At 41.6% G+C, this 13,102-nt stretch overlaps 1 protein-coding gene across 1 annotated transcript in view; it reads left to right on the top strand.

Annotated features, from left to right (window-relative positions):
- The window catches only part of calcrl2 (calcitonin receptor-like 2), a 158,302-nt gene that overhangs the window by 49,685 nt on the left and 95,515 nt on the right, over window positions 1–13,102 (top strand). The window contains exons 2-5 of the mRNA XM_034173295.1: window positions 3,251–3,308; window positions 4,708–4,888; window positions 11,943–12,050; window positions 12,359–12,471. Of these exons, the coding sequence (XP_034029186.1) occupies window positions 3,251–3,308; window positions 4,708–4,888; window positions 11,943–12,050; window positions 12,359–12,471 (460 nt within the window). The remainder of the gene's footprint in view (window positions 1–3,250; window positions 3,309–4,707; window positions 4,889–11,942; window positions 12,051–12,358; window positions 12,472–13,102) is intronic.

The following is a 13,102-nucleotide window of genomic DNA, read 5'->3' as shown; positions in this document are numbered from 1 at the left end:
GGCCAACTTTCAGGATGTCTCATTCTCATGTATGCCATATTCAGTGACTTGGAAATGTTCATGTGTTCATCCCCTGACTTTTTGACATTAAACAGGCCACAAAAGTGACAATTTAATTTTGTTAATTTTTAATTTTGTTATCACACTGATGCATTCCATTATTTTGGCTTTGATATTTTTTTTTATTTCATTTTGTTTTATTTTATGATGCCAAGATTTGAGTTTGCTGTTCAAAGTCTGAAGAACATAAAGAAATGTAGAGATTTTAATCAAGAATGTGTCACAGGATGAGTTTATGGCTGTTGGTTTACAGTCAGACACTGTAATGGAAATACTGTATTGCAAGAAGTAAGTGCATAAATACAGTAAGTGATGGAAGAGTTTCCACTGTGTAACTCATATTAAACACAAATATTACTGAGTGATTGCTTCCCGGCCTGTCTGTGTATAATTACTGCCACTGCTGTTTGAAACAGAGCGTAAAGCACTGCGGATGTGGAATGATATATTTTTGGGCATTTTTCAGCCTTTATTATGCACACAGAGAAAGAGACAGGGAATCAAAGACATGGAGAGACATGCTGGATTCATACCCAGGGACGCTGCAAATAGCATTCTGTAGCATGTTCCTTCACCCCTCAGCCACAAGCTGCTCCACTGTGGACTTGTATTTAATGATTACTGCTGTTTTGGTGGTTTTTGCTCTGAGTCATCCTCAGTGGAAGGAAATGATGATGTGAAAATCAAATTTAAGGCCGTATCGATCACTGATGTGTACAGTTTATGTGCTCATGTGGCTCATTGCTCCAATAAGATTAAGATGTCTGTCAGGGTTTAAGAGCAGCAATAACCCTAGACTGGCAGAGACAGCGTTTCTTTTAGTGTCTGAAATTGGTGGTCTAACATATCAAATAACTGTACATTGCAGCCCTTTGGAGTCCTGTATGGTTGTGAGACTTGGACACTAAACAGTGACCTAGTCACTAGGTCTCTTCAGAGGATTTGTGGATAGTGCTGGAATGATTTCATGTCAAATTAACAGATCATTTGGGGGATGAAAATGAGGAGTATCAATTTAACTGTAAGGGACTGACTGTTGTGTGGGCCGCTGAAGAGGAGGTACTGCTGGCCCACCACCACCAGTCGGCGCCCTGCTTGGAGTGCGGGCTTCAAGCATGAGAGGGCGCCGAGACAACAGAGAGTGACAGCTGTCACTCATTTACACCAGCTGTCACCAATCACCACCGTCCCTACAAAAGCCGGATTATTACTCCACCTCCTCGCCGAGAAATCAGCTACCGTCTAAGGTAACCTTCTCTGCTGTGATTATTGTTGTATCTAACATTGTTCTGTGTGCAGCCGTGTTCCTGCGGGCTCTGTCTGAAGCTGGATTGGCGGATAGTGGGAGGGCGACGTTCTTCGCCTCTCACTCCATCCAGGGACGAGACTAACAGGAGCTGCACGGGTGAAATTGTTTCTGGAGGTGGAGGTTTTCCCTCCTTGAAGATCTGTAGGTGAAGGATTACTGGGTGTGTGGATACACACTCACCATTAACTGTTTTTCATCTTCTGCCAGCAGTACCAGGGTCTGCAACAGAAGACGGTGACCACCTGGGGACTCAGGACTTGGCGGCTCCGGTGTTCTTCAGGCCGTTGGTGGTGGAAGCTGTGTGGGTCCCGGCTGTTATGTGGGCCGCTGAAGAGGAGGTACTGCTGGCCCACCACCACCAGAGGGCGCCCTGCTTGGAGTGCGGGCTCCAAGCACGAGAGGGCGCCAGACCCAGAGGAAGTGACAGCTGTCACTCATCGCACCAGCTGTCACTCATCTACACCAATACATAAGCCGGACTGCAACTCCACCTCCCCGCCGAGAAATCGACTACCAAGAGCAGTACCAGGGTCAACAGCCGAAGACAGAGGCCACCTGGGGACGCGGGACTTGGCGGCTCCGGTGTTCTTCAGACCGTTGGTGGTGGAAGCCGTGTGGGACGCGGCTTCTCTCTCGTCAGGGGTCTTCTATTTTCGAGCCTGCCCACACGTCACCTGGTGTTAATTGACTTTACAAATTTTGTGTGTTTAGTTGTGTGTTGTCACAACACTAAATTGTTACTTTTTGGCTTATTCATTGTCCGTTCTTTAGCGCCCCCTGTTGTGGGTCCGTGCTACGACACCTTCCCAACACCGGCTCTTCGATCGCCAGAGGTCTCCTATCTTCGAACCTGCCCGCACGTCACCTTGTGTTTAATTGGCATTATATCTTTGTCTGTATCCAGTTGTGCGTTTCACAACATTAAATTGTTACTCTTTGTCTTATCCATTGTCCGTTCATTTGCGCCCCCTGTTGCGGGTCCGTGTTACGACACCTTCCCAACACTGACAGCTATGACATTTTTTATGACATTTTGGCCATATGGCAGACCAGGAAAATATGCACATTAGGGAGACCCTGAGGACCAGGGTTTGCAACCACATGTGGAAATATGCAGCACCAGAATGTTCCCACATGTGGTCTGACCTTTGGTGTCACTATGTGGACACAAATGGTATACTTTGACATCTGAAAGACTGTTGAGGAAATGAGCTTTTCACATCAGCAGAAACGCTTATTTTTTGTGTATATCACTAAATGACCATGAAACACAACCCTCAATTTTAATCCTAAATTATAAAAAAAAAAAAATTAATAATATATAAATGCATAGTGCAAACATTGCAAGAGCTGTCTTGGTGGCTTCCCTCACTCTTCTCTCCTTCATGCATGGTCACTCATTTTCTGAGAACTTCTTCCTCCAGACAGATTTATCATACAGCACCTTACTGTTTGTATTTCTTAATGATTGATGGAAATGATGCCCGAGACCTATTCAGTGAGTTCAAAATGTTCATGTATCCATCGCCTGACTCATTAAAGAAAACCGACTCTAAAAATTATGGTTTCTAACAACAATAATCCTTATATTAATTTTATGTGGTTACTTATGGACTCTGAAAATTTTAATTTTTGTCAAAATTCTTTTAATATTTTTGTGGTGGTGTATGGAGGCAAAATTAAAAAGTTGTGTCACTGTCCAAATACTTATTGACTTGATGAGGACTTTGTTGTGCATTCTTCAGTGCTTTCAGATCACTCATTACATTACATTCTACCTGGTAACATTTTAATTTTACTCATCACGCACACACTTTACAACTTCGCTCGTGTCTTCATAGGTTTTTTTTTTTTTACCCCCTCCTCCTATATTTCCTGTAGAAATATGTGGACGACCCTGACGCTGTCATTGATCGTTGTGCTGGTGCTGAGCCCAGAGGTAAGTGCAGCTAAAACGAACCAAATTGAAATTAAATTATCCAAATTTATCAGTCCAAAGTGTGTAAGTTCCAGGTTCAAACCCTACCCCTGCTACATTTCTTCATGCAATATGGAGTTGCATCAGGAAGGGCATCCGGTGTAAAACTTGTGCCAAATCAACATGTACGGTCCACCTTGGACCTGCTGTGATGAACACAAGGGAGCAGCTGAAGGGACTCACCTTCGTCAGTCCAAAACACAGCTGTTGTAAAAGCTGCACATTTTCATAATGACGTGTGTTGGTTGGACAATAACACCTGAACTAAATATTAGCATTTTCTTGCTCTGCAGGATTTATTCATTCAAAAGGCAAATTAAGAATTTAAGAGTGCTCTTTAATAATGTGTTCTCTCAAAATTGAATCAGTAAATCACACAGAACAGTTTAACATAACATGGTATCTACTTTGGTTCTCGCTGTAGTCATGAGGTCCTCGGACAGAAGCTTTTGGACATGTTGATATGTGTCCAGGGGAATGCCGGTCCTGGTCCTGGTGCTTCCTGTCTTGCTGTATGGTTGTGAGATTTGAACGCTAATCAGTAGATCAGAAGATCCTTAGACAACCTTGTAATGACCTTGTGTCAAATGAACGTTTCCTTATGGACACTCTGATGAGAAGAACTCTGGGCATGATCCAGCATGAAGCTGCTTCAGTGTTGAGGACCCCATTGGCTGCAGAACACCAAGGGGGACATCCACATCTCACCTGGCTGCAGCAGATACGTAAATGGCAACTTTCGAGAGGTGGGGATGGACCGGTTGTCTGCCTGAATGGTTGCCGCCTAGGATTTGAGGCGGTTCCCAAGATAGTACCCAAAACATACAGTACCCACATCTGCTCCCACACCTGCCCTGACCTTGTCCCCTCAACACTCCTGACTATAAAACTCTGGAAATAAACACAACTTTTATATTGTTTTGGATCGATACATTTGGATATTATTTTGAATTTGGCCATTACACACGTCACTGTGTTTTCTGTCAACGTCAAAGAGGGCAGATGTCAATCATAACAATAATAAAATAACAATGACAGTCGCATTATTAATATTATTGTCATTCATATGCATGTTTCTTTTGGACATTTTAGTATTTATTCTGTGCTGTGTCATATTCCTGTTTAATGCAACAACTTGATCATATTTCATTACACAAATAAATGTTTTATTTGCTAATTTTTTCCTCTACTCCCATCAAACCCATGATTTAATCTAATAAATATTTCATTCCAACAAGAAAAATATTAATCACATATTGCAGTTTGTCAAAACAAGCATGTAAGCAGAAATAATTGCAAGATGTTGCAGTTTAAAAAATTTCCGCTTGTAATACATCTAACGTAGCTTATTGACATGCAGATGTGTTGGTGTGAGGACGTGGGCTCCACGGAGGCTGTAGAAAAGGAAGTGGAGGAGCAGCAGCAGGAGGAGACTTTCAGTGATATGTCCAGCGTCCTTGGAAAATCCAGACAACAGATCCTGGCGGCGCAGTTTGAGTGCTACTTGAAGATAATTGACGATCCACCGTATAAAGAAGAAGGTGATGAGGCTTGTAGCCATTCTTCTGTTTAGTCACAGGTCGTCATGTTGGAACACATGTCCCACTTATAATCGCACGTAAGGGTTGATCGCAGTATCCATTGGCCCTCTCCTGCTTATCCCGTTAGGGATCACCGGTATGCATTGGACAGTAATGATGACATACACATTCATTCCATCACAGTTAATCACAATATTCTCAATACAAATTAATCTGTATGTAGGTTTAATTAGGCGACTTTAGAATGTGCAACATCATGTACATCTACTACTATAGGCAACAGGTTCACTGTTGTGTCCCACAGCAGCCTGTAGTCAAGGTTCTTGAAATGGAGCAAGTACAACAGAATTTTGCTATTTATGTCACTCTTTTTTTTTTTTTTGACAAATATATTTATTAACTTTACTACAAACAGAAACAACACTTACAATAGACCATAAAGGCACATCCATTGATACTCTAAAGCACACAATATTCCAAACTGGAAGAAGAAGAAAAAGAAGGGGAAAGAAAGAAGAAAAAAAAAAAACACGTGGGAAGAGAAGCGGCAGACAGGCATATAATGTGTATTCACAAAAATAGCAGACTACAGGGCTGCAGTAAAATCATCCCCTTCCAGAAATTCCATAAATGATCTCCAAATCTTCACAAAAGTATTATATTTCTCCTTAACTATATAAGTCAGTTTTTCCATAGCAATACTCTGCAATAGCCCCTCAACCCAATTTTGCATACTTGGCCTATGAACTGATTTCCATGACAGTGCAATTTTATATTTGGCTTCAAGAAGACACATTATGACCATCTTTTTCTGAAACTTCCTAAGTGCACAGTTTTCCGGAAAAAGTGCAAATATACACAGTTTAGAACACAGAGGAAGAGGTTCATTAGCTACTTTTGATAGGACTGTAATAATCACTTTCCAAAACTCTTGAATGGTGGAACATTCCCAAATACAATGATATAAACTACCTTTATATGTACCACATTTGACACATGTGTCAGGTGTATTTAGGTGAATACGCTGTAGTACCTCCGGGGTAATATACATTCTCATCAACCATATATACTGTAATAACTTGAACCGTCTATTTATTGTTTGAACCTGACACTGTAAACATATCTCCTTTCATTCTTCTACTGTAATTTCCTCGTTAAGATCTGCACACCATGCAAGCCTTTTATCCTCTGATGATTCTTTACTTCCAGCTATAATGATTTGGTCAATTCTAGAGATGAGCCTTGCTGCTCCATAATGGTTCACCACAGCCAATTCCAGTGAATTCTGAGTGGGAAGAGCTAGGGAATTTTGAGTCTTTGATATATAGTTTCTTATCTGAAGGAATTTGAAAAAGTGTTTTGAGTTGACATTAAATTTGTCCTTGATTTCATTAAAACTTAAAAGGATATCATTGTCGTATAGATCTGATACTTTACTGATCCCTTTATCCACCCATGACTTAAAACCAAAATCATTGGTGCCTGGAGTAAAATTCCTATTCCCCCAAACAGGGAAAAAGGAGCATTTTCTTTAAGGTAGTTTAACACCTCATGCCAAATTACACTCAACAAAAATATAAACGCAACACTTTTGGTTTTGCTCCCATTTTGTATGAGATGAACTCAAAGATCTAAAACTTTTTCCACATACACAATATCACCATTTCCCTCAAATATTGTTCACAAACCAGTCTAAATCTGTGATAGTGAGCACTTCTCCTTTGCTGAGATAATCCATCCCACCTCACAGGTGTGCCATATCAAGATGCTGATTAGACACCATGATTAGTGCACAGGTGTGCCTTAGACTGCCCACAATAAAAGGCCACTCTGAAAGGTGCAGTTTTATCACACAGCACAATGCCACAGATGTCGCAAGATTTGAGGGAGCGTGCAATTGGCATGCTGACAGCAGGAATGTCAACCAGAGCTGTTGCTCGTGTATTGAATGTTCATTTCTCTACCATAAGCCGTCTCCAAAGGCGTTTCAGAGAATTTGGCAGTACATCCAACCAGCCTCACAACCGCAGACCATGTGTAACCACACCAGCCCAGGACCTCCACATCCAGCATGTTCACCTCCAAGATCGTCTGAGACCAGCCACTCGGACAGCTGCTGAAACAATCAGTTTGCATAACCAAAGAATTTCTGCACAAACTGTCAGAAACCGTCTCAGGGAAGCTCATCTGCATGCTCGTCATCCTCATCGGGGTCTCGACCTGACTCCAGTTCGTCATCGTAACCGACTTGAGTGGGCAAATGCTCACATTCACTGGCGTTTGGCACGTTGGAGAGGTGTTCTCTTCACGGATGAATCCCGGTTCACACTGTTCAGGGTAGATGGCAGACAGCGTGTGTGGCATCGTGTGGGTGAGCGGTTTTCTGATGTCAGTGTTGTGGATCGAGTGGCCCATGGTGGCGGTGGGGTTATGGTATGGGCAGGCGTCTGTTATGGACGAAGAACACAGGTGCATTTTATTGATGGCATTTTGAATGCATAGAGATACCGTGACGAGATCCTGAGGCCCATTGTTGTGCCATACATCCAAGAACATCACCTCATGTTGCAGCAGGATAATGCACGGCCCCATGTTGCAAGGATCTGTACACAATTCTTGGAAGCTGAAAATGTCCCAGTTCTTGCATGGCCGGCATACTCACCGGACATGTCACCCATTGAGCATGTTTGGGATGCTCTGGACCGGCGTATACGACAGCGTGTACCAGTTCCTGCCAATATCCAGCAACTTCGCACAGCCATTGAAGAGGAGTGGACCAACATTCCACAGGCCACAATTGACAACCTGATCAACTCTATGCGAAGGAGATGTGTTGCACTGCATGAGGCAAATGGTGGTCACACCAGATACTGACTGGTATCCCCCCCAATAAAACAAAACTGCACCTTTCAGAGTGGCCTTTTATTGTGAGCAGTCTAAGGCACACCTGTGCACTAATCATGGTGTCTAATCAGCATCTTGGTATGGCACACCTGTGAGGTGGGATGGATTATCTCAGCAAAGGAGAAGTGCTCACTATCACAGATTTAGACTGGTTTGTGAACAATATTTGAGGGAAATGGTGATATTGTGTATGTGGAAAAAGTTTTAGATCTTTGAGTTCATCTCATACAAAATGGGAGCAAAACCAAAAGTGTTGCGTTTATATTTTTGTTGAGTATATATACACACACACGAGGTCTGTGATAAAAGTAACGGACCTTATTATTTTTTTCAAAAACCATATGGATTTGAATCACGTGTGATTACATCAGACATGCTTGAACCCTCGTGGGCATGCGAGAGTTTTTTCACACCTGTTGGTTACGTCATTCGCCTGTGGGCAGTTTTTGAGTGAGGAGTCGCCCACCCTCTCGTCGATTTTTTCATTGTTTAGGAATGGCTCAGAGACTGCTGCTTTGTTTGATAAAATTTTTTTCAAAAACTGTAAGGCACAACTGAGTGGACACCATTCGATAAATTCAGCTGGTTTTCTGTAAAAATTTTAATGGCTGATGAGAGATTTTGGTCTGGTAGTGTTGCTTTAAGGACGGCCCACGGTGCCTGACGGCGATCTGCGCTTCGAGGCGGCAGCGTCTCGCCGTTTCAAGTTGAAAACTTTCACATTTCAGGCTCTGTTGACCCAGTAAGTCGTCAGAGAACAGAGAACTTTCAGAAGAAGTCGGCATGAGGAGTTTATTCGGACATTCCATTAACGGACATTTTGTAATGAAAGAACGTGCGGGCAGAGTCGCATGTCGGTGTTTACAATGCTACAGAGGTTTTAAATAAACTAAAAAAGTTAAACAAAACTAAAGTAGCTACACATTTTGATAGTTTTGATTTTTCTACCCTGTATACTAACATCCGACGTGACCAACTTATATATAGTATCAGTGAACTAGTCAAGGAAGCTTTTAGAATTAGAGGTTCTAAATATATCGTTATTAGAAATGATAGCACAACATATTGGTATAACACTACATCAACATGTTATCATAATATAACTGAGGAAAATATGATTGAGCATATAGAATTCTTTGTAGACAACATCTATATAGAGGCTGGCAACAGAATTTTAACAATACAAACAAAAGGGATACCTATGGGAACAGATTGTGCTCCACTTTCAGCTAACCTTTTCCTTTTTTATTATGAATATAAATTTATGAAAGATAAACTTAAAACTAAAAGTAACTCAGCAAAAACCTTTAATAATACCTTCCGTTACATTGATGACCTACTTACTTTAAATAACCCTAATTTTGAGAATGAAATTGAATATATATATATATATATATATATATATATATATATATATATATATATATATATATATATATACGAGGTCTGTCCATAAAGTATCGTACCTTTTTATTTTTTTTTAAACTCTATGGATTTGATTCATATGTTTTCACGTCGGACAAGCTTGAACCCTTGCGCGCATGCGTGAGTTTTTCCACGCCTGTCGGTGACGTCATTCGCCTGTGAGCACGCCTTGTGGAAGGATTGGTCCCGCCCCGTCGTCAGATTTTCATTGTCTGGAAATGGCGGAATGATTTGGGCTTTTTTTCCATAAGAATTTTTTCAGAAGCTGTTAGAGACTGGCACCTGGAAACCATTCGAAAAATTTATCTGGCTTTCGGTGAAAATTTCACAGAGAATAAGGTCTGTTAGTACAGCTTTAAGGACCCCTTTAAGGACGCTCGGCGTGCTCACAAGCGAATGACGTCACCGACAGGCGTGGAAAAACTCACGCATGCGCACGAGGGTTCAAGCTTGTCTGACGTGAAAACATATGAATCAAATCCATATAGTTAAAAAAATCAAATAAAAAGGTACGATACTTTATGGACAGACCTCGAATATATATATATATACATATACATATACAACCCCTGGCAAAAATTATGGAATCACCGGCCTCGGAGGATGTTCATTCAGTTGTTTAATTTTGTAGAAAAAAAGCAGATCACAGACATGACACAAAACTAAAGTCATTTCAAATGGCAACTTTCTGGCTTTAAGTATAGATAGATAGGTAGGTAGATAGATAGATTGATTGATTGATTTGTGGACAGAAATACAATACTGTTCCCCTTACTAAATAAATTCACGTGTTCTTTGAACATATTAGTTTTGCTTATTTTGGGCTATTTGTTCTGTTAACTATCAACTTACAGTTTCAAATGTGCATCCAGACTGAGCTAGAAAAGGAGGAAATAACTCTGAAAGAAAGGAAACTTTCTCTTTGTTTTCATCCCAGTGACTGTTTCTTCATCACTTATCTGCTTTTGAAAAGTTCCTTTGTGCTGGATTTCCCAGCATGCCGCTGTGCACCCTGGTAAAGTCAGGTTTCCGTCTATTGTTGACCAGCTTTGTGCTTGAAGTTAAGCAGACCTGCTGCAGTGAACCAATTTGCAGATAAGTGATCCAACTGAGTGAATGAAACATGAAAAAAAGTTCCTCCTCGGAAGCATAAAACATTTGCAGCATATTCAATAAATGGTGGTTTAAGAATGATCAAATATCAGTTTGTGCAGTGTTCTCTTCCAAAAGAAAATCAGTCCAAACCACCACATCTGCTAAACAACAACAGTAATTAAAAAGAAAAAAAAGCCACAAAAACTCTTGAAAAACTAACTCTGGGGCTATATACAAAAATGTAAACTGATAAACGCTGCGCCTGAAAATGTGGAGAATTACAGATCATTAAACCCAATGTAATGCAAGTGGACTGTGTCCTACGGATTGGCCCCTGTTCACCGTTTGCAAGACCTGATTTAGTTTATTACCGGTTCGTCTTTCTGCGCATGCTTTCTTTCACGTATTTATACTCCCAGCAAACAAAGGCTTGCGGGGTATACAGGAATCACCCCGTCTGTTCGTCTGTCCATGAATCTTGCAAACACAACTCCTTCTAAACCGTGTGGTGTGCTGCACAGTGGTACTGTGACAGAGTCCAGCAGGAGTCGCTGTGCATATGGAAGTCAAAGGGCTTCACTCCCCCTGACAAGAAAAGGATAATCTGGCTCCTTAGGCCAGAGCCCGGGTTTTTAGCCGAGTGGTCAGAGCGACCGCCTCCCATGCCGGAGATTGTGAGTTTGCGTCCCAAGTGGACCGAGTGGGAGGAGTCAACAAACACAACACAACTCAGAGCAAGTCATTACAGTAGCACACCGTATGAAGATGTGCAAGACAGAAATTATTTACGTCTTCAGCAGAGATCTGCATTGGGAATTGGTGCGTGTTTTGCACAGACTATCCTTCCTGACACAACTTCAGTACTACACACTTCCTGATGTTCCCAAGCGACCTCTCGGCCCAACACTAATCAGAACCCACTCTGCTTAAGCAATGGTGTCCATAGCATTCCAGAAAGGGCCAAGAGGGTGATGAACTCGTCCCATCTGCTCAATGAAATCACCTGCTGGAGTCAGTGGCTGCAAAGAAAACCTGCCCCCTCTTGGCACTTTGTGGAATACTTTGGGCACCACTGGCTTAATGGAAACCACTGGAAAACTAGAAGGGCGGAAGTTATGGATAGTTACTATAGAAAGACAAATTCCGTACTCTACATACTTTCTAATGGAAACCCCAAACTTAGATACTATCCATCGCTATCTGTTAAAGAACCATTTAAACTGAAGAAGCGTTAAAAATCTACATCATGTAAAAGAGTACAAATCCCGAAAGTTGGCCAACTATAGCCAGAAGAGCTACCGTAATTTAGCCTATAACCAGCCTAGCACACCTTGCTAACCAAAAAGTTAAATAAAGCTAGAGTATAAAGCACAATAGTGTCGCTACACCGTACAATAACAACCGTAACAACCAATACATATAACAACAAATGTAAACAAGTGTCTGTTAACGTTAACTTAAACAGAACCGGCTATGGATTTTTATATAAAAACAGTGATATAAAAGCAGTGACATTAAGACTGTTGATTTGTCTTAGTATTTCACAAACACACACACACACAAATACCCACACACACACAGACATTTGCAGGCTGCTGCTTGAAACACCTGTTATTACTGCCCCCTATAGGTACGTATTGTAATCGCACATGGGACGGCTGGCTGTGTTGGGGGGACACACCTCCAGGAACTGTCATGCAAATGTGTCCTGAATACTTTCACGACTTTGACCCTGGAGGTGAGACCTTACACACACACACACACACACACACACACACACACACACACACACACACACACACACACACACACACACACACACACACACACACACACACACACACACACACACATAAAGGAACTGACACTAACATGTCAGTAAATCCAGAGAGAAGTACACACAAGTATTTTTCTGAAACTAATAATATTATAATAATAATGTGATGTAAAAACCTGACTGCTGCTATTTTTTCATTATAGGACATGTAACTTGATCAAAGTCAAACCAGTGGAAATGTTTCTTAATTATGACTGTTTCTCTGACAGAGAAGGTTACCAAAGTATGTAATCCTAATGGACAGTGGTTCCACCATCCAGAGAGCAACAGAGTCTGGACGAACTACACCCAGTGTCAGGTCTACACCAAAGATAAACTCAAGGTACCCAAAACACAGACACACAATCAAACCAAATGATCAGCTGTGATCACATTTAACTCATCCACCTACTCCCCATTTGGCACAGTGGGCAGCCACAGTCCAAATCCAGGTTAACACTACGTCGTTTAAGGGCAGTGAAACTAAGGGCCCGGTCCCACTGGGGAGAGGATTAATTGCGCATGAATTGAGTATACAAGGTACGGGCGTTCGTTGTCGTTCGCAACAAAAATGGCCAAAAAATAAATGTCCCAGTATGAATTACGGATATATTAATAATATATAGCGAATATATGATGAACAATCACGGTTGTATAACGCATGTGGTGAGGAAACGGATCAGACGCATTGCAATTATAACAGCAATATTACGGGTGTATTATGAATGCATCGCGCACATGTTGCGCGTGCACGCCATCTGTATTGCGGTCATAAAAGAAGTGCACTCGGGCCATCGGCATCACTATTCACACCAACAATACAGCCTCTGGAGCATTTTGTGGACTTGGACAAGTTGACTGGAGTAACAAGCAGCGAACAGGGCGAGTGGTGACGTCAGCGGATCGCATCAGAGCGCAGCGCATCTGAACGATTATAACAAGAAGGTAAATCTGTTATAAACAGGAATAAATAC

This window comes from Thalassophryne amazonica, chromosome 6 (assembly GCF_902500255.1).
Source record: "Thalassophryne amazonica chromosome 6, fThaAma1.1, whole genome shotgun sequence".
Classification (NCBI taxonomy): Eukaryota; Metazoa; Chordata; class Actinopteri; order Batrachoidiformes; family Batrachoididae; genus Thalassophryne; species Thalassophryne amazonica.
Note: the sequence above shows the minus strand (reverse complement) of the source record. Positions and strands in the feature narration are given on the sequence as shown.